The 22,885-nt window shown below is 43.4% G+C and overlaps 1 protein-coding gene across 1 annotated transcript; it reads left to right on the plus strand.

Annotated features, from left to right (window-relative positions):
- The first annotated feature begins 4,230 nt into the window (after positions 1-4,230).
- Positions 4,231-19,118, plus strand: rbp7b (retinol binding protein 7b, cellular). The gene is made up of 3 exons (XM_072244810.1): positions 4,231-4,384; positions 12,675-12,853; positions 18,963-19,118. The coding sequence occupies exons 1-3, from the start codon at positions 4,312-4,314 to the stop codon at positions 19,020-19,022; spliced, it is 312 nt and encodes a 103-aa protein (XP_072100911.1). The 5' UTR covers positions 4,231-4,311; the 3' UTR covers positions 19,023-19,118.
- Positions 19,119-22,885: the final 3,767 nt, after the last annotated feature.

The raw sequence follows: 22,885 nt of genomic DNA on the forward strand, positions 1-22,885 counted from the left end.
TCAGCCTTCATCTGGTGTGTCACCTGCCTTCCTGTGAAGCATCTTCAGATCTTTTGCTACATTAAGGGTGAGAAATGAAGCAAATTATAGCAATTGACATTAGAATGGCGATGACCAATTTCAGGAAAAAAAACACATTTTAGCCGTGCCATAATTTCAGAGACCACCACCATTAAACTGTGTATACCTCTCTCCGGTACTGTCAAGTATTGCCACCGCTCCTCAGCACTGCACCTGGTTTTACCTCTTAGCTATGTTGATTTTAAAACATTTAAGACCGTAAGACATAGGAGCAGAAATAGGCCACTCTTCAAGACTACTTCCTCATTCCATCATGGCTGATTTTCTTTCCCTCTCAACTCCATTCATCTGCCTTCTCCTTGTAACCTTTCACACTCTTACTAATCAAGAATGTATTAACCTGTGCTTTAAATATCCTCAATGACTTGGCCTCCACAGCCGCCTGTGGCAACGAATTCCACGGATTCTCCACTCTCTGTCTGAAAACATTCCTCCTCATCTCCGTTCTAAATGTACGTCCTTCTAGTCAAAGACTGTGCCCTCTGGTCCTAGACTCCCCCACAAGAGGAAGCATCCCCTCCACATCCAGTCTAGGCCATCCAGAGCCCCCAAAAGGTCCTTGTACGTTAACCCTTTTTATTCCCGGAATGATTCTCATGAAGCTGCTCTGGCCCCTCTCCAATGCCCACACATCTTTTCTGAGATAAGGGGGCCAAAACCCATATACCAAGTGTGATCTGATCAATGCCTTATAAAGCCTCAGCATTACATCCTTACTTTTGTATTCTAGTCCTCTGGAAATGAATACTAACATTGTATTTGCCTTCCTTACCACTGATTAATCCTGCAAATTAGCCTTTAGGGATTCCTGCGCGAGGAACCTCTGGGCCCTGATTTCTGAATTTTCTCCCCATTTAGGAAACATTCTACACTTTCATTCCTTCTTCTGAAGAGGAAGGAGAAGCTGGGAATAGTGTATGACTCCGAAATCTAGGAGCAAGGGCAGTCTAGAATATTGGACAACTGTATGTCCTGGGTATCGACATTGGCTGTTGTGTTGTTCCTCGTGTATCTGCCTCTGAAGTTCAAAGTAAATTTATTATCAAATTATATAAATATCACCATATACAACCCTGAGATTCATTGTCTTGTGGGCATACTCAATAAATCTATATAATAATGTATCTGCCTCCACCACCACACCTGACAGGGCGATCCATGCATTCACTACTCTGTGAGGAAAATTATCTCTGCTGTTCCTACTACACTTTCCTCAAATCATGCTAAAATTTTATATTAGCTATTTCTGCCTGAGGAGAAAGGTGCTGGCTGTCCACTAGATCTATGCCACTCATCATCTTCCACACCTCTATCAAGTCATTTCTCATCTTCCTTCGCACCAGAGAGAAAAGCCCGAGCTCGCTCAAGCTTTCCTTGTAAGACATGCTCTCCAATCCTGGCTGCGTACTTGTAAATCTCTTTTAAAAAAAACTTCCACATCCCCATGTATACTTTATTCCAAACACTGTAATGTTATGCCTCCCCTCTTATTAGATACTTCTGCCCTATGGAAAATGGTGCTAGCTCTCCGTTTTGAGCTCAGATCGCTGGATTAAGACACAAATAGGACCATAGTGGCAATTGAGGCCACTGAATGGCAGGTCAACTTTACCCTCAGCCTAAAGAGATCAAGTTAATTAGTGACCTGATCCATGTTAAGTCCATGTCATCCATTAGATATATCAGCTGGGTCAAAGGTATTAGTAAATAAGTTTCAGGTTCTAATCAGACGTGTCCTATTGATAACAGCTGATAAGCAAACAGGTCTCCAAAGTTTAACAGCTGAAGAAGTGTAACTTAGGCTTATGCATCAGGATTCAGTCCTGATGAAGAATCACAGCCCAAAACCTCAAACCTTTACTCCTGACCTAACCATAACCCTAACCTATCACCTCTCAGCACTCACGCCAGGACCACCAGACTCAAAATTACTGACCTTCCACAAGCAGTAAGGTTGATCAACACCTCCATCCAGTAACCCACCCTCTACAACCCCAACCACCACTACTTTATCATTTCCTGTCAGATCGAGACACGGCTGCGCAAGCGCGTGGACGTCAGCCATTTAGAACAGTGAGAAGAGGTTAAAAGGAGACAGTTTTATAGAGTGGGCATCGAAGGATTGGGTGATGAAGTAGAGGTAGACAGAGTAGGAGGCCCTTGGCTCAATGGGGCTTTGGCGTTATCGGGTCGAGGCCAGGTAGGTTGCCTGTGTAGAATACAGACAGGAAGCATGTGTGTGAGGCCGATGTTCTGTGCTCGGTGTCAGACTCCCAGCCTCCCGGACGGCCACATCTGCGCCAGGTGCGTCGAGCTGCAGCTCCTTAGGGACCACGTTAGGGAACTGGAGATGCAGCTCGATGACCTTCGTCTGGTCAGGGAGAGTGAGGAAGTGATAGATAGGAGTTATAGGCAGGTGATCACACCGGGGCCTCGGGAGACCAATAGGTGGGTAACAGTCAGGAGAGGGAAGGGCAGGAGTCAGATATGACAGAGTACCCCTGTGACTGTCCCCCTTAACAATAAGTACTCCTGTTTGAGTACTGTTGGGGGGGGGGAACAGCCTATCTGGGGGAAGCAACAGTGGCCGTGCCTCTGGCACAGAGTCTGGCCCTGTGGCTCAGAAGGGTAGGGAAAGGAAGAGGATGGCAGCAGTGACAGGGGACTCTGTAGTTAGGGGGTCAGACAGGCGATTCTGTGGATGCAGGAAAGAAACTCGGATGGTAGTTTGCCCCCCAGGTGCTAGGGTCTGGGATGTTTCTGATTGCGTCCACGATAATCTGAAGTGGGAAGGAGAACAGCCAGAGGTTGTGGTACATATTGGTACCAACGACATGGGTAGGAAAAGGGAGGAGGTCCTGAAAACATTCTACATGGAGTTAGAAAGGAAGTTGAGTAGCAGGACCTCAAAGGTAGTAATCTTGGGATTACTGCCTGTGCCACGTGACAGTGAGTATAGGAATAGAATGAGGTGGAGGATAAATGTGTGGCTGAGGGATTGGAGCAGGGGGCAGGGATTCAGATTTCTGGATCATTGAGACCTCTTTTGGGGCAGGTGTGACCTGTACAAAAAGGACGGATAGCACTTGAATCTGAGGGGGACCAATATCCTGGCGGAAAGGTTTGCTAAGGCTATTGGAGAGATTTTAAACTAGAATTGCTGAGGGGGGGAGGGTGGGAACCGAACTGAAGTGACGGAGGACAGGGAGGCTGGCTCACAAATAGAGGAAGTTTGGAGACAGTGCAAAAGGGAGGATAGGCAGGTGACAGAGAAGGGATGCACTCAGACCGATGGTTTGAGATGTGTCTATTTTAATGCAAGGAGTATTATGAACAAAGCGGATGAGCTTAGAGCGTGGATCAGTACTTGGAGCTATGATATTGTGGCCATTACAGAGACTTGGATGGCTCAGAGGCAGGAATGGTTAGTTCAAGTGCCAGGCAGCATAGATCACAGAGGGGGAGCAGTAAGATAGGGTCTCATTGAACTCCCATCAAAGAGAAGATTTAAACTTCTACAGGGTAGGCATCCCTGATGAGACTTTGCAGTGGAGCAGCACATCATAAACACAAGAGATTCCACAGATTCTGTCACGTCTGATCAACAAGGTGCCTCTCAGCTCCTTTTGAATTAATAGGAAATAGCAAAGCCTGATGTATCACTGAACTATGGAGTCTAGCAATGACCCTATTCAAGATGTCAGTGATTCCACCAACAATTTCTTGCTGCTTCCCCCTTCCTCTTCCGGTGCCGATGAAGGTCTCAGCCCGAAACGTCGACTCTTTATTCCTCTCAATAGATGCAGCCTCAACATTTTGTGCGGATTTCCAGCATCTGCAGAACCTCTTGGTTTTATAATTATTCGACCAGACTACTAATGACACCTCGGCAAGCACCTTCTGAAAATCAATACCCTGCAATTTCAACATTCTCTTTAGCTATTTAGTTACTGCTTCACGTTTGCTTTTTCAAGCAGAACTTGTTTTAATAATGTTTTGTTGACGTTATTTCTGTGGACATAGTTAAGGATGATGCAAGTTTGCAGTCTGCCTAAAGTGAATTTTAATTTGAAATCCTGCTGTCAGTTTCTGTGTACCTAGTACTCAAGGTCAGTCTGGAACCACCTTTGCATTCTGGGCTTACCGGCCGTCCGGTGTTCGGCAAGCTTTTACGTTCTGGGCTCCTTCAGCATTTAGTTCCATTTTTCAGCTTATCACTTGACTTGCACGATGCCAGCGGACTTCAGCGGTACCTGGAAACTGATTCTCAATGAAAATCTCGACGCTTACTTGCAAGCACTGGGTTAGTGTGTTAAGTGTTTTGGGGGATCCACTATTAGCCTCTGCTGCCTGCTGATGTCGATTATAAGTGTCAGGGTGGTATTCAGCCTGAAAATGGGCCCTTTGGCACAACTCATTCCGGGTGCCAGCAAATCTAGTCCCCTTTGCTGATACCAAAGATCAAAGCCTGAAGGTCAATTGGAAGTCTGGAAGTTGAAACTCGATAGCCGAAGCTCTGGGCCTACAAATCTGAAGTCCACTGGGGAAGTCAAAGCCCCATTGGACGCAAGTCCACTAGTCCACTGGAGGGCCTTTCTTGGGGTTTGGAGGATTGCCTGTGTGGGAGGGAGGAGTGGGGCTTGTTTTGCTGTTGTTGCTTTGCGGCTTGCTGTGTTCTGTGTTGTTCTGCCGAGCTTTGTGGGCGTGCTATGTCATGTGCTGGAGTGTGTGGTGACACTTGTGGGCTGCCCCCCAGAGCATCCTTACGTTGTGCTGTTTGTTAACGCAAAACGAACCATTTCACTGTATGTTTCCATGTACGTACAATAAAGTAATGAGCCGTGACGTCATGGGTCACGCTTGACCCATGACCCTCATAATCACTCTGATCCATATACTTTTCCGAATGCCTTTTTATTTTGAGGCAAGAAATGCTAGAATCTGGAACAACAAACAGTTCGCTGAGGGAACTCAGGGTGCTGAGCAGCTTCCGTGGAGGGAAAGGAATTGTGGACAATTCAGTCCTGATGCCGGGTTCCCGAGATGAAACATCGACAGTTCCTTTCCTCCCACAGATGCTGATCGAGTTGCCGATTTCCTAAAGACCACCTGTTGTCATGGAATGAGTCTGGAGGCTGGAAGTTTTTAGTACCTTTTTTTCTATTTTATCTTCTTAATATCAGTCTGGCAAATAGAATAAAATCAAGGCATGTTCAGCAGTTTACTATAAAGGAATGTGTATGAAGAATTTCCAAGGATAGGCATTTTAAAATTTTATTCATTAACTCAAGAGAAATGACGAATACAACATTCGAACCTATTTTGTCTACACAGTGGGATAATGAGTACACTAGTTTAATGGTTAAGTCACTGGACTAGTAACCACACTGCTTAACTAATGATCGAAAGATACACATTCAAATCCCACTGCGACACTTCAGGAAATTAAATAAATCTGACACGGTGGTCGCTGGCAGGACTGAACCTGGGTGCAGGGGGAATGGCAGACTTTGTTTCGGTGAGCAGTGGTAACGATCCAACCCAGGTGCGGATAGACAGTAGACTCTGTCACGGCGAGCGCCGGTAACGACTTAACCCAGGTACGGAGGGACTAATATCCTTCAGTGAGGAAATCTGCCATCTACCTGATTTGTGACTCTTAACTGCTCTTAACTTTTGTTAAAGTGTCTCCATGCATCCAGCACCAACATAGCACGCCTACTGTCCACGACTTACTAACCCCAGCCCATACGTCTTTGGAACGTGGGAGGAAACTGCAGTACCCAGAGGAAACCCATGTGCTCACAGGGAGAATGTACGAAACTGATTGTTTGAGCTGTTCAGGATTAATTGTGGATCAAATGAAATGAAATATTTTTATTGTCATTGCATAGTACAATTTGTCATGCACCAATACAGCGAAAATGAGTTTTCAACTCCTATACTCAATACTATAAAACAACAAATAAAATAAATAAACAATAAATAAAATCAAGTAACCAGCCAGTACAAGCAATGTCCAGCAGTACAAAAGCACAACTCAGATGCATGACGGCCATAAAACCAGTATTAAAGTAGCAATATAACAAATTTATGGATGATGCTTGATTGATTGGTTCAGAGCAATTATAACTCTGGGGAAGAAGCTATTTTTCATTCTGGAAGTGCGAGCATAGAAAATCTTATAACGTCTGCCAGATGGAAGAAGTTCAAACAGATGATTGCATGGGTGTGTATTGTCCTTACAGATGCTTGTAGCTTTCCTTAGGCAGCGAGAGCTGTAGGTGTCCTCCAGGGCTGGGAGCTGTGTCCTGTGCTCTGTGTTCTGTGCGCTAGAGACGACCTGCTGAAGTGCTTTCCTACCAGCTGCTGTACAACTGAGATACCACACAGAGATGCAGTATGTTAAGATGCTCTCTATGGTGCAGCGGTAAAAGGTCAGCAGCATCTGTTCAGGTAGACCAGCTTTCTTCAGCGTCCTGAGGAAAAACAAGCGTTGCTGTGCTTAACTATTGTAGTGGTGTTAGTGGACCATGTAAGGTCTTCTGAGATATGTATTCCCAGAAACCTGAAACTGGACACTCTCTCCACTATGACTCCGTTAATGTAGACTGGAGCGTACTCGTCATCCCGTGACTTTCCAAAATTGATAATTAGCTCCTTAGTCTTTGCTGTATTAAGAGACAGGTTGTTCTCTGAGCACCAGCTCACTGAGTTCTGTACCTCAGTTCTGTACCTCGGCTCTGTACGCTGATTCATCTCTGTTGGAGATCAACCCAATCACCGTTGTGTTGTCTGCGACTTTGATGATGGTATTGGTGTTAAATGCAGGTACACAGTCGTAAATGAAGAGGGAGTAGAGTATGGGACTCAATACACAACCTTGTGGTGTACCAGTGTTCAGGATAGTAGTGGAGGACAGGTGAGGGCCCAGTCTCACTGCCTGTGAATGCTCTGACAAGAAATTCAGGACCCAGTTGCAGGGTGATGAGATGAGGCCTAGCTGGTGGAGTTTGGAGATGAGCTTGCTGGAGATGACAGTATTAAAAGCAGAGCTATAATCAACAAACAACATCCTCACGTATGTGCCATTTCCCTCCAGGTGCATCAGGACAGTGTGAAGAGCTAATGAGACGGCATCCTCCGCGGACCTGTTTGCTTTATAGGCAAACTGGTGTGAGTCCAGTGTAGCAGGAATAGTGACTTTAATGTGGGAGAGGACTAATCTCTCAAATCCATCAGCAGTGAATTTGTGGACTTGTCAGTGAAGACACATTCTATAAATGAAGAAGGGTGCTGATGAAGGTCCTTGGGCAGGAACATTGACTGTTCATTGATTTCCATAAATGCTGCCTGAACTGCTGAGTTCCTCAGTGTTTTGTGTGCATTGCTCGCTGAATACTTAAACGAATGTCTCATTTGCATTTGCGACAGACTCACAAGGAATTGGGTGAGTTTGATCTGTATTCACCAATACTGCCCAAGTTCTACCTGTGTCCAATTACTTCCTAAAGGTGATATCTTTAAGAATTACATCGGATGCTCTGTTGGCGTTCTGATTCATGTACAAACTTGTATGTAGGGTCTAAGTCATTCCTCTGGTTTTTAGTGAGAAAGCAAAGCTTGTGACTCTGAGCCATTGGGAGACCAGAGAGGGCGCTCATTGAGTTCCTTGGATATATCGTGTAAGATGCAGCTAGCTTGCTACAAAGAGCCTTCAGGTGAAGGACAGGAATAGACAGGAATCTTTCCCACTTACGATCTTTTCTTTTATCTTAATTGGACATGGCTGGTGTGACGAATAGCGGCTTCAGTGATACTCTGGAGAATTTAAATGTATAACCCAAGCTTCAGTGTTTAAGAATCCAGATCCATCTTCTCAACCAGTCCTTTCTGACAGAAGATAACTTGTTTCAATTAGATCTTAAGACTTGGGAGCAGAATTCGGCCCTTCAGACCATTGAATCTGCTCTGCCATTCCACCATGGCTGATTTATTGTCCCTCTCAACCCCATTCTCCTGCCTTCTCTCTGTAACCTTTGACACCCTTACTAATTAAGAACCTACCAACCTCCACTTTAAATATATCCAATGGCATGGCCTCCGTAGCCGTCAGTAACAATGAATTCCACAGCTGTATGCAAGCTAGGGCAGTATGATATGGAGTAACAAAATATTACCTATCCAGCAGGCTTCCCCCTCTCCTTGTAGCTGATAAATCCAAAAAAACAGCAGGGACTGATACAATTTGGCACCGGTGGCATCACGGGCATTGCCATTCAGCATTGAACTCAATGTAGGACTCCAGCCTTAGGGACTCCGGCTCGGGATTTTCCCTCGGGGTTTACTCCCGAAGCCTTCCCCATCAGTGGGTATAGCCGCAAGGCGGCGCAAGTTTGAGATCAGAGTTTTCCTTCACCTAGATGAGCTGCCAACCACGGCTGATGGGCCCCGTCTGCCTGAAGCGACTGGTTTTAAGGCACCAGTAACCCACCTTTTCCCCTTCTCCTTTCAGTAGAAAGAGTTCTTCTGGGCTTAGTAGTAAAGTCACACGTGAAGGCTGGACTTTGTTGTCAGAGTCCATTTGAGATGCACACCATTGGGAGCATTTAGTAGGTATTGGGAGCTTATCCCCACTACTTGCCCCGGCTATGACAACATTAAGGAGCCGAGCTGCACTAACTACTACACTATTGTGGTGCCTTTCTGAATGTCGAATGTAAAACCTATCCTCTCACACGTTGAGTGAATGTGTTGACAATATGTTACATATGCTGGGAACAGGAACAACAATGGGGTAGTACAATTATGCTTTTTTTCTGATTTATGCTAGCTATGGTACATACAGGGCAACTTACAGTGCAGGTGTGACAAGGCAGGCCTGCTGGCACAAAAAACATGAACACTCAAAATCCTGTGCAAATAGAAAGAGCCCTCCCTGCAGAGGAGGTTAACCGATTAACCGCACGATGAATCAGCTGCATGCACACTTGTCACATTCTCGCAGCCGATATGAAATGGTTCAGAAGCTGTCAAGGTGGCACTGGTGAACCATGGTGACGTTCTGCAGGCTGCTTACAAAACTTCTAAATATACTTCTTTTGAATTACTCTCTTTGCAATCTGCCTGTAATTTCCCTTTAAGCAACCAATTTATTGAACTGCAGATTTCATGATCTTCTATCGGACTTGGCGAACTTAACTCTCAAGCAAGCAGGTATGGCACCTTTAAGCAGACGAAGGTTCATCACCATGGCTGGAAGCAAGGCAGGAAGGAGAGACTCCCAGCCAGGCTGAAACACAGAGGAATGTGACCACCCCCCCCCCCCACAGCATCTTGTTAGCAAATGTGCAGTCGCTGGAGAACAAGACTGAGGAACTGAGGGCAAGGTTGTTGTAGCAGAGGGGAATGAGGAACTGTTGTGTTCTCTGCTTTACTGAGACATGGCTTACTCCCAGGATGCCAGATACAGCGATCAGACCCGAACAGGATGAACAGAACTACAAAAATCCAGGCAGAAGTACAAAACAAGAAATCAAGATAATTCTTAGAAGCTTAGTTCTCAATGGAAGACTCTATTCACAGGTATATTGAACTGGAGGCAATTTACAAACCTATGTGTCCACGGAATTGGGGCCAAGATGTGAGCCACAGACACCCAAGGAACCAACACTCGAAATGACCGAGAACCAGGGGTGTGGGCCAGCAGAGATCACTCAGCTATCCAGTTGCCCAGGACCCAGCAGAGACTAGTGGCCGGCGTGACAGCCAACTAATCAGGACAGCGAGTCAGACCAATATAAATGCGAGCACTCAGCAGAACCTACACTCAATTGCGCACTGATGATATCGCCTCGACGGGAGACGAAACGCTTGCGAACTGACCTCCAGGCTCGGTGAACAACCCTACAAATAGGTAACACAAGTTGTTCACCAGGCAAATTTCTGTTTAGACGTTGCATCACAGCCTGATATAGAAACAGAAAATCCTACAAAAATCAATGGATGTGGCCCAGTCCATCACGGGTAAAGACCTCCCCACCATCGAGCACATCTACACGGAGCATCGTTGCAGGAAAGCAGCCTCCATCATCAGGGACAGCGTTGCTGTGCTGGCTTTTCACTGCTGCCATCAGGAAGAAGTCACAGGAGCCTCAGGACCCACACCACCAGGTTCATGAACAGTTATTACCCCTCAATCATTAGGCTCTCGAACCAGTGGGGATAACTTCACTCAACCTCACTTGCCCCATCAATGAACTGTTCCCACGACCTATGGACTCATTTTCAAGCACTCTTTATCTCACATTCTTAATATTTTTATTACTTATTTATTTTTTTCTCCCTTTTGTATTTGCACAGATTGCTGCTTTTTGTACATTGGTTGTTTGTCTGTCCTGTTGGGTGTGGTCTTTCATTGATTATATTACGGTTCTTGGATTTACTGAATATGCCTGCAAGGAAAGAATCTCAGGGTTGTACACGGTGATATATATGTATTTTGATAATAAACTCACTTTGAACTTTGAACTTTTGAATAATGGCTTGGAACTCAACCTCTGAATGCATTGTCGTTGAAGAATTTACTCTGATTTACTGTAAAAGAATTTTGTCACCAATCACTGTGAGAGACTTTACTCTGTTAGGGAACAGAAATAAAGGCACGGACCTTGGTATGCAGTTACCCCTTTCATTGCGTGATCATGGGGAGCCAATGTCTTACAACTCTGACAATTTTGGGTTACATCTTAAATGTATACATTAAATTTTGGGCAATAGCCAACAGCTAGATATACTTGGTCAGCAATTTCTAAAGCACTTGTTACCTATAAGCAAGTTTACTAACTTCCTGAACAATGCACAAAATTAGAGATATGTGTCTACAGATAGTTCCTCTATTTGCTACTTGCTAGACAATCTCAGATAAAGGTTAACAATACTTCACTGTTGGCATGATCTATGTCTGGTTATTGTTAGCTCGCACAAGCAAGGCAGTGTCTACCTCTTATCCTGTCACCCTCATGACCCAGGTCTTGAGCAATCTCTAGCTAGTCAAGCTTCACAACAACATTTAATTGAAAATTAATCTTAACTTTATAATTTTCTTCCGCAATTGTAAATGCAAACATTGCCCATGTATTGCAGATGTAGATGACATTGGTCCGCAGTATATTCACCAGTCAGATTAAAGTGTAGAATTGTTATTTTTTTTTCCTTGTCATTTAACCTTTCTATCCTTGCTTATAATCTTTATCTAATCAGAATCAGGTTTATTATCAGGACTCATGAAGAAGGGTCTCCGCCCAACCGTTAGCTGTTTTTCTCCTCCATAGATGCTGTCTGACCTGCTGTGTTCCCTCAGCATTTTGTCTGTATTGTGTGTGTAACTCAGAGAATATATGCCTCTATTTACCAAAGCATGGAACACAAGAGCAGGAAGGCTGTCTTCAAACTATATGAAACATTGGTATTAGAATATTGTGCAGGGTTTCAGAGGCTACACTGCAGAAGAGATATGGTTGCATGAGGGAGAGTGAGGTGGAGATTAACTGGGTTACTACTAGGACAGCAGTAAAGTACGTTTGACTAGCAAGGCTGGGGTTGGTTTCTTTTGTAAAAGAAAGATTATATTTAACTCTGTAAAATTGTGAGAGCCCTAGAAGAGATTTTCTAGGGAGCAGAGGTTAGAAATTGACGGAGAAGTCAAAGATCAGTAGTACATTAGACACTGATTGGTACATTGGTTGTTTGTCAGTCTTAGTGTGTAGTTTTTCATTGATTCTGTTTTATTTCTACTGTGGGTGCCTGCAAGAAAATGAACTTCAGGGCAGCATATGGTGACATTTATGTACTTTGATAATACATTTACATCAAAATATGAACATTGAAGTTGAGAAAATAGTTATTTTATTCAACAAATCGTAGGGTTTTGGAGTTGACTGCCTGACAGGAGTTGTAGCTCACAGCTAGATGATCACTTGAAGATACATAACCCATAGGGTTAAAACCCCAGAGTGAGCTGGGTGGATTAACCCTTAGCCAGTAGGGACACAATAGGATGACTGGCCTTCAGCACTGCCATAATTTTATACTGCTCTTCCCGTCCTCACTTGATGTCTACAATTAATGAACAACTGCAGATTTTGGGGGAGCAGAAAGTGAATTAAATTTGCTTCCTCAGTTTGCCCCTTCTCAGTCTTGATACAGTTTCTTGACTTGAAACATCAATTTACACCTTTTTGCCTCTGTAGATGCTGACTGACCTGCTGAGTTCTTTCAGCAGTTTGGATTTTTTGTTCCACATTCTAGCATCTGTAGTCACTTTCATTTTCTCTAAGTTCAAAGTTCATTTATTACCAAAGTACATATAATATATACAACCTTAAGATTCATCTCCTTACAGACAGCCATAAAACAAAGAAACCCAATAGAACCCATTAAAAAGGATGACCATCAAACACCCAATGTGCAAAGAAAATAACAAATCATGCAAACAATAAAGAGTAAGCAAATAACATTTATGAAAGTTTACTTTGTTTCAGTGTTCTGAAAGTGGACATTATTGATATTAAGGCTTAATATTCCTTTGACAGATATTGACTTTCCTACTCGTAAGATTGCAACTCTGCTGAAACCAGAGAAGGTTATTGAGCAGAACGGCAACTCATTCGTTATCAAAACAAACAGCACCTTCAGGAACTACGAAGTCCAGTTTACTGTGGGAGAAGAATTTGATGAAGACGTAAAATGTTTAGACAATCGCAAATGCAAGGTAGGAACTCAGCGTTGGCTAATGAGGTTCAACAATGGTCAGAGAAGTAAAGTCAAAGTTCAAAGTAAATTTATTATCAAAGTACATATATACAACCCCTATACAGCCCTGAGGTTCATTTTTTTGTGGGCATGCTCAATAAATCCACAGAGTAATAATCATAACAGAATCAATGATAGACCATACCAAATGGGGCATTCACTCAGTTGACAACAAACTGTGCAAATACAAAAGGAAAGAAATAATAATAATTAATAAGTAATCAATAAATTTTGAGAACATGAGATGAAGAGTCCTTGAAAGTGAGTTCATTGGTTGTGGGAGCATTTCAATGGGGCAAGTAAAGTTGAGTGAAGTTATCCCCTTTAGTTCAAGAGCCTGATGGCTAGGGGTAATAACTGTTCCTGAACCTGGTGGTGCAGGTCCTGAGACTCTTGTACCTTCTTTCTGATGACAGTAGCACGAAGAGAGCACGTCCTGGGCGGTGGGGGTCTGCGATGATGGATGCTGTTTCTCTGTGACAGCGTTTCAGGTTGATGTGCTCAATGGTTGAGAGAGCTATACCCGTGATGGACTGGGCTGTATCCACTACCTTTTGTAGAATTTTCCATTCAAAAGGAATTGGCGTTTCTATATCAGGCTGTGATACAACCAGTCAATATACTATTTTGCGATAAAAGTAGAAAAAAATTGCCTACAATGGCCAAGATTGTTTCCGAACAGAATGGGGATCAATGGATAATTATCTGGGGATCACTGATTTTACACAGAGTATAGAAGTTGTATTTGAGGATTACTTCAAACGAGTCTTGTGTCCCGTGCCACCAGATTCAGGAACAGCTGTTGCCCTACAACCATCAGGCTCCATCATGGACCGGTGTGGATGGCTTCAGTCACATCAGCGCCGAACAGACACGTCAGCCTGTAGACTTATGTACTTTCAGAGACTCTGTCTTTGTTATGCATTGTTTTTCATGGATTCTATTGTATTTTCTTATTTTCCTGTGGGTGCCTGCAAGAAAATGAATCTCAAGTTTATATATTTTTATTTGTTGAGATACACCGTGGAAGAGATCCTTCCAGCCCTTTGAGCTGCGATTCTCAGCAATACCCCTATTTAATCCTAGCCTAATCATGGCATAACCTACAATGACTAATTAACCTACTATACATATGGTATACATATGTTGATAATAAACTTACTTTGAACTTTATTTTTTCAGTATAAATTAACTGGATTGTATCAGGAGATTTTTTTTTGTTTGCTTTCCTCACTCTTTAGATAGGCTGCATATTTAATTAAATTGCTTTCCTTTGCTCTAGTAGTTGTGAATCAAGATTAAACCCATCCCAAATCCATTTCTTTGGCTGACACTCTGATTAAGGAAAGGTTTTCAATCTTGTTTGATTTTTAAGCCAGAGAAGATACTGAGATGCAAACACCCTGCCTGTAATTGCTCCTACCATCGTCTCTATAAATTTGTCAGGTTTGCTCCTTTCAGTGAGGTACCAAACAGTGACAGGCTCTTCCTCCCCAACAAGCCCATGCAGCCAATTTACAGCCTTGTGTCCAATTAACCTATGAACCCGTACACATATTTGGAATAAGAGCATAAGACTATAAGACATAGGAGTTGAATTAACCCATTTGACCCTCAAGTTCACTCTGCCATTCCACCACAGCTGATTTATTATCCCTCTCAACCCCATTCTCTTGCCTTCTCCCCATAACCTTTGATGCCCTGACTAATCAAGAATCCATCAAACTCTGCCTTAAATACACCCAGTGACTTGGCCTCCACAGCTGTCAGTGGCAGCGAATTCCACAGATTCCTCACCCTCTGGCTGAGGAAATTCCTCCTTATCTCTGTTCTGAAGAAACGCAGGAGGAAACTGGAGCACCCTTGTGGCCACAGACTCCTTACAGACAGTGGCAGAATTAAACCAGCGATGCTGGCACCGTAAAGGTGTTATGCTAACTGCTGTGTTAGTGTGCCACCTAGTAAAACTTTCTACTAACTTCAGCAACATTTATATCCTGAAGTACACTGGCTGATTAACAGAAAACAAAGATTTAAGGGATCCTATTAAATTTACTCATGAACCTACAGTCACACAATGATTCTGAGATAATTCTCTCCAAATAATGTCTTATAAACACAGCAGGAATTAGAAATGTTCCAGCATAATTAATACTGATTTTGTGCTCTATCGCCACACTTAACTGAGAGCCATTTGCTCTATTGTCCATCTGTATTAAAAATCTTACATATTTCTTCATGTCTGCTCTATCTAGGCTTTTCAATATTCGATTGGTTTCAATGAGAACCCCCCCTCTAAACTCCATGGAGGCCCAGAACCAGCAAGTGCTCCTCATACATTAACCCTTTCTTTCCCAGCATCGTTTCACGCAAAGCTCAACTAGACCCTCTCCAATGCCAGCAAATCCTTTCTTAGATATGCTGCTCAAATATGGTATGCTTGCCTTTCTTGTGACATGAACAAAGTTACCAGGGACACTGAAACTAGAGGGTATAGAAGTGTTCTATTCAGCAAGAACAAGCAACAGGCATCATTTTGAGACACTCCTGGAAGAAGAGGCCTGCTCGACCCAATATTACATGACACTTTTATATGCTGAAGATCAAAGGCAACAGCAGGACAATTCCATTGTTACAATGTATCTACAGCTCTTCCTTTGAATTGCATACAGTTTTCAAACACCTCTTTCTTCACACCCACATTCCAGACACTCAAAATGAATGTGAAGGAGGTGGGGGCCTTGGAGAGGGCGCAGAGAAGGTTTATCACATTGCAGTCTGGTTTGGAGGACATGTACTATGAGGAGAGGTTGGACAAGATGGGGCTGTTTCCTCTAAATAGACAGCGGCTGGTAAAATTATGTGGGGCATAGAGAGAACAGGCAGCACTATCATTTTTCCCAGGATTGAACTGTTGAAAGGCTGACATAGAGTGGACGTGCAGAGGATGTTCCCTTTGGTCGGGGAGTCTAGGACCAGAGGACACAGCCTTAGAATAGAGGGTCATTCATTTAGAACCATATATAACCATATAACAATTATAGCACGGAAACAGGCCATCTCGGCCCTTCTAGTCCGTGCCAAGCTCTTACCCTACCCTATTCCCACCAACCTGCACTCAGCCCATAACCCTCCATTCCTTTCCTGTCCATATATCTATCCAATTTAACTTTAAATGACAACATCGAACCTGCCTCAACCACTTCTGCTGGAAGATCATTCCACACAGCTACCACTCTCTGAGTAAAGAAGTTCCCCCTCATGTTACCCCTAAACTTTTGTCCTCTAATTCTCAACCCATGCCCTCTTGTTTGAATCTTCTCCACTCTCAATGGAAAAAGTCTAACCACATCAACTCTATCAATTCCCCTCATAATTTTAAACACCTCTATCAAGTCTCCCCTCAACCTTCTACACTCCAAAGAATAAAGACCTAACTTGTTCAACCTTTCTCTGTAACTTAGGAGATGAAACCCAGGCAACGTTTTAGTAAACCTCCTCTGTACTCTCTCAATTTTATTGACATCCTTCCTATAATTCGGTGACCAGAACTGTACAGAATACTCCAGATTTGGCCTTACCAATGCCTTATACAATTTCAACATTACATCCCAACTCCTATACTCAGTACACTGATTAATAAAGGCCAGCAAACCAAAAGCTTTCTTCACCACCCTATCCACATGAGATTCCATCTTCAGGGAGCTATGCACCATTATTCCAAGATCTCTCTGTCCTAAAGCATTCTTTAATGCCCTACCATTTACCATGTATGTCCTATTTTGATTAGTTGTACCAAAATGTAGCACCTCACATTTTTCAGCATTAAACTCCATCTGCCATCCTTCTGCCCACTCTTCTAACTGTCCTAAATCTCTCTGCAAGTTTTAAAAACCTAGTTTTGAGAAACAAGTTTTGAGAACAGAGATGAGGAAGAATTTCTTCAGCCAGAGGATGGTGAATTTGTGGAATTCATTGCCACAGGCGGCTGCGGAGGCCAGGTCACTGGGCGCACCTAAGGCTGATGTTGTTTAGTCAAGGCATGAAAGGTTACGGGGAGAATGCAGGAGAACGGGAATAAATCAGACATGATAGAATGGGAGAGCAGACTCGATGGGCTGAATGGCCTAATTCTGCTCCTGTGTCTCGTGGTCTTATGGTCTAAATGTCTAGTACTAGAGAACATCTGTTTAAGGTGAGCGGGGGAAAGTACCAAGGGGGATGTGCGAGGCGGGTTTTTCTAAGCAGCAAATGGTTGGGGTTTGGCGTGCACTGCCAGGGCTGGTGGTAGAGGCAGACAGCATAGCAGAATTTAACTCTTAGATAGGTTAGTGAATATTTATTTATTTAGCGATAAAGCGCGGAGTTGGCCCTTCTGGCCCTTCAAACCATGCCAACCCAGCAGACCTGCAACCCCAATTAATCCTAACCTAACCAGAGAATTGGCCTCCACTGTCTTCTGAGGCAGAGCATTCCACAGATCCACAACTCCCTGGGTGAAAAAGTTTTTCCTCAACTCCGTCCTAAATGGCCTACCCCTTATTCTGAAATTGTGGCCTCTGGTTCTGGACTCCCCCAACATCGGGAACATGTTTCCTCCCTTTAGCGTGTCCAATCCCTTAATAGTCTTATATGTTTCAATCAGATCCCCTCTCATCCTTCTAAATTCCAGTATATACAAGCCAAGTCGCTCCAATCTATCAACATATGACAGTCCTGTCATCCCAGAAATTAAACTTGTGAACCTTCGCTGCACTCCCTCAATAGCAAGAATGTCCTTCCTCAAATTTGGAGACCAAAACTGTACACAATACTCCAGGTATGGTCTCACCAGGGCCCTGTACAACTGCAGAAGGACCTCTTTGCTCCTATACTCAACTCCCCTTGTTATGAAGGCCCACATGCCATTAGTTTTCTTCACTGCCTGCTGTACCTGTGTACTTACTTTCAGTGACTGATGAACAAGAACACCAAGATCTCGTTGTACTTCCCCTTTTCCTAACTTGACACCATTCAAGTAGTAACCTGCCTTCCTGTTCTTGCCACCAAAGTGGATAACCTCACATTTATCCATGTTAAACTGCATTTGCCATGCATCTGCCCACTCACCCAACCTGTTCAAGTCATCCTGCATTATCTCAACATCCTCCGCACATTTCACACTGCCACCCAGCTTTGTGTCATCTGCAAATTTGCTAATGTTACTTTTAATCCCTTCATCTAAATCATTAATGTATATTGTAAATAGCTGCAGACCCAGCACCGAGCCTTGCGGTACCCCACTGGTCACTGCCTGCCATTCTGAAAGGGACCCGTTAATCCCTACTCTTTGTTTCCTGTCTGCCAACCAATTTACGATCCATGTCAGTACCCTACCCCCAATACAGTGTGCTCTAATTTTGCCCACTAATCTCCTATGTTTTGACTTTGAGGTGTTGATGGTAAGTGTTACAATAATGTGTCTCACAATCTTTGCTGCTGAGTATTGACAATACGGCTTGAAACATTAGAGTTGACGTGGTAATGTAGCAGTTAGCGTAATGCTATTACAGTGCCAGCGGCCCGGGTTCAATTCCCGCCACTGTCTGTAAGGAGTTTGTACGTTCTGCCCGTGACCGCATGGGTTTCCTCTGGGTGCTCTGGTTTCCTCCCACAGTCCAAAGACATACAGGTTAGTGAGTTAATTGGTCACATGGGTGTAATCGGGTGATGTGGGCTCATTGTCCCAGAGGAGCCTGTTATCGTGCCGTATCACTAAATAAAACCAATGACAAGGTTGTTTAGTAGCAGCATCATCCTGGGGTTGGATTCTTTAACTAGAACTACATGTATTGAAAAGTAAAGGAAATAGAAAATGCTAGTAACACCTCACGTCAGACAGGATCAATGCAAGAAAATAATTAGCAATGCAATTTGGAGACCACTATATTGAAAGTTATTCAGACCTAAAAGTTAGTAAGTGTTTTGGTCAGGTGGGTTCAACTGGACTGTGTGGGTTTGCTGGGCCTGTTACCGTGCTGTGTCTCTAAATAAATAAGTATTAGTGTACATAATTTCTTTCTTTCTAGGAGCTCTACTGTGAAAACCAGGTGTGCAGACAGGTTTATAAGAAAATCTCCTCAACATAAGGGCGTGAAAATGGAAAATGTGAAGCCTATTATTTGGCGTGATTTTTGCTAAATGTTAAGACTGCATTTCTTTGAGTGATTAAAAGGTGATAAGTTTCCCTTTGTCCCCTGACTTTGGTCTGACAGTGTTTCGTACCACACTGAGATAAATAAACACATTTCAAGTAGTTTTGCTTTGGAAATATCACTGGTTATTATCTTTATTTCTCCACTCAGTGTTGGGAAACTCTACTATTCGCTACTTTACAATGAGAAAAATATTTTTCCTGCAAGAAAGAGGAGAGAACAAGGAGAGTAAACATAGAAAAATGGAAGACAATCTTCATAAGTATCGGTTGGTCTTAAACCACGTTAGCAGAATCAGAACTAACTTGACTCATAAAGGTTGGTATAGGCACATTAACAACATTTAAAAGGTACTTGGCAGGTACATAGATAGGAAAGGTTTAGAGCAGGAGTTCCCAACCTTTTTTGTGCCATGGAGCCCAGGTTGGGAACCTCTGGTTTAAAGGAATATGGGCCAAATTGGGCAAATCGGACCGGCTTAGATGGGAATCTTGTTCAGCATGGACCAGTTGGGCCGAAAAGCCTATAAGTGTTTATCGTTCCATGTAACTGAGGAATTTGGGGACAAGGACAATCAGTACCAGTCTGCTCCATGGTATGTTTACGGTGAGATAACACTTTGGGGGCAATAGTTCAATTTAGATAGATAGATAGATAGATGTACTTTATTGATCCCAAGGGAAATTGGGTTTTGTTACAGCCGCACCAACCAAGAATAGAGCATAAATATAACAATACAAAAACCACAAACAATCAAACAACAAAATGCAAACTATGCCAGATGGAAAAAAGTCCAGGGCCAGCCTATTGGCTCAGGGTGTCTGACCCTCCACAGGAGGAGCTGCAAGTTCGATGGCCACAGGCCGGAACGACCTCCCGTGCCGCCCAGTATTGAATCTCGGTGGAATGTGGTCGAAGTCCCACAGTAAAAAGTTCAATATTCGGTCTACAAACACGTTCCTCGAGCGTAATATGACCCGGATTGCACCATCTGTTGTTAACCAGAACAGTAAGCACTCAACTCCTTTACGCTTACCGCTCTCAGTGCACTTCCAGTCAGCTGGAACGGTCTGGAAGCCGTCCATGGAGAAGTTTTGATCGAGTAATTTCAGTATACAAGCTGAAATTCTTACTCTTCACAGACATCCACAAAACCCCAAAAAATGAATGAATGAAAGTATTATCAGAACCCCAAAGCCCCCCTTCCCCCACGCACAAACAGCAATAGAAGCATTGACCCTCCCCCCACTTGCACCAACAGAAACATTAACACCCCCCCACTCTCACCATGCAAACAATAGCAAAAGCCCCCAAAGAGACCTTGATCTAGAGTCCTCCAAAAACCACAGTCCATAATCATCAACTGGCATTTGACTGCGTGGAGGCAAATAGTGAGTCCAGAACGCCAGGATTCAGGAACGTGGGCAGGATTGCGGCTGGAGCTGGGGTCCATTGCACATATAATTTCCTGCTTCCTTTAAACTCGCCACATTCACCAGAAAATTTAAAACTGTTTGGGTATTAGCACATAGAACAGTCCAACACAGGAACAGCCCTTCTGTACATAAAGTCTGCACCAAGCTCTAAACTATTCCCATCTACCTGCACACAGTTTGTATCTCTGCCCATTCCTGTGTCTGTTTAAATAGCTCTTAAATATGGTTATTATATCTAGACCATAAGACATACGACCACAATTAGGCCATTCCATCATGCATGATTAATTATCCCTCTCAACCTCATTCCCCTGCCTTAAAACTTGTTATTATATCTAGAACATAAGGCATAGGAGGAGAATTAGGTCATTACATCAAGGATAATTTATTATCCCTCTCAACAACATTCTCTCACCTTCTCGTAACTTTTGATACCCTTACTAATCAAGAATCTATCAACGTCTGCTTTAAATATACTCAATAAGTTTGTCCCCACAGCCGTCTGTGGCAGTGAATTCCCCAGATTCACCACCCTCTACCACTTCCACCACTTTTCTTGGCAGTGTGTTCTGAGGACCTGCCATTCTCAATGTAAAAGCTCTCTTGCCTTGTTTATTTTCTTTGAGCTTCCTCTCTTCCATGCCGTCAAGTATTTGTTAATTCCATCCTGGGAGAAAGACTTTAACTATCTGTTCTATCTACGTCTCTCATAATTCTGTGCATTTATTTCAGGTCGTCCTTCAGTTTCCTATTGAAAACTATCCAAGTTTGTCCAATTTTTCCTTGTAGCTAACACTCTCTCTTCCAGGCAACATCCTGGTGAACCCTTTCTCCTGCACCCTTTCCAAAGTCTCCACGTCTTTCTTGTGGCGACCAGAACTGTACAGAAAGGTGGTCAAACCAAAGTTTTATGCAGCTGCAATGTGATTTTCCAACTTTTACGTTCAATCCCTGACTGATGAAAGTAACCAAGCCGTATATCTTCTTTACCACCCTTTCTGCATGTATTGTCTCTTTCAGGGAGATATGAACCTGCACTACAAGTCCCTATATCAATTGCCTCTTGCATTTGAACTTCTAAGACACCATGCTTGTCCAGAAGGTCAATCGGAAATCCAGATCGGAGCAGATTTGCAGGTCCGGACTCCCAATCGACCTTCTGGAGTTCGATTCGTTATCAGCCCCAGGACTCACCGATATCTCTGAATGTGGACCCCAATCTCCAGGCCTCAAACGTCAGCCCCTCCAATGACTGGGACACTGAACAGTAGACTTTGAACTCCAGTCTTTGCTGAATAGCGTACAAAGTGGCTTTCTAGCTAAAAGAAACTCTGTTGCCACTTCATTAGGTACACCTGTACATTAATGCAAATATTTATTCAGCCAATTATGTGGCAGCAACTCAATGCATAAAAGCATGCGGACATGGTCAAGAGGTTCAGTTGATGCTCAGAGCAAACATCAGAATGGGGAAGAAATGTGACCTAAGTGACTTTGACCATAGAATAATTGGTGCCAGACGGGGTGAGTTGAGTATCTCAGAAACTGCTGATCTTCTAGGATTTTCACACGCAACAGTCTCTGGAGTTTACAGAGAATGGTGATGTTGAGCTAAACAAACAACCAGTGAGCAGCAGTTCTGTAGGTGAAAACGCCTTGTTAATGAGAGAAGTCAAAGGAGAATGGCCAGACTCGTTCAAGCTGATAAGAAGGTGACAGTAACTCAAGTAACCACACCTGACAACAGTGGTGTGCAGAAGAGCATCTCTGAACACACAATATGTTGAACTTTGAAGTAGACAGCCTACAGCAGCAGAAGACCACATACATACACACAGTTGGCACTTTATTAGGTTCAGGAGGTACTGAATAAAGTGGTCACTGAGTGTACTTATTAAAGAAACTCCCTTATTTGTACTCAGTGAATTTTGCCCCACCTAAACCCCTATCCTATTAATAGAAGGACTATCCAATGGCCTGGATCTCCTGTTAGTCTGGGATTGCAGAAGTCCCAAGGGTGCTGGTTTATCAGAGTTTTACTACATTCGTGTCATGCTCTTTCTGTTTAATGGCTTGTCGGTAGGTAAGGAGGGATTATCTTCCTGTTTCTACTACAATGTAATAAGTTAATCAGAAGCTCTTTTTAGTGGCAGCATTAAAGTTAACATTTAATAGCAGGCAAAAAGGAGCAGAAATTCAAAACTATTTGGAACACTACTTGAAAAGGGTTCACAAGAATGAACCCAGGAATGAAAGGGTTAATGTGTGAGTTGGTTTTGTTGACTCTGGGCCTGTACTTGCTGGAGTTTAGCAGAACAAGGTGGAAACCCACAGAGTCATGAGAACCTACAAGCTCCTTAC

This window comes from Mobula birostris, chromosome 27, assembly GCF_030028105.1.
Source record: "Mobula birostris isolate sMobBir1 chromosome 27, sMobBir1.hap1, whole genome shotgun sequence".
NCBI classification, from domain to species: domain Eukaryota; kingdom Metazoa; phylum Chordata; class Chondrichthyes; order Myliobatiformes; family Myliobatidae; genus Mobula; species Mobula birostris.

Bases quoted from the DNA above. Each gene is read 5' to 3' on its own strand.
- rbp7b (XM_072244810.1), top strand. From the start codon at position 4,312: ATGCCAGCGGACTTCAGCGGTACCTGGAAACTGATTCTCAATGAAAAT. The intron at 4,385-12,674 runs GTTAGTGTGTTA...TTCCTTTGACAG, and splicing joins CGCTTACTTGCAAGCACTGG to ATATTGACTTTCCTACTCGT. The intron at 12,854-18,962 runs GTAGGAACTCAG...CTTTCTTTCTAG, and splicing joins TAGACAATCGCAAATGCAAG to GAGCTCTACTGTGAAAACCA.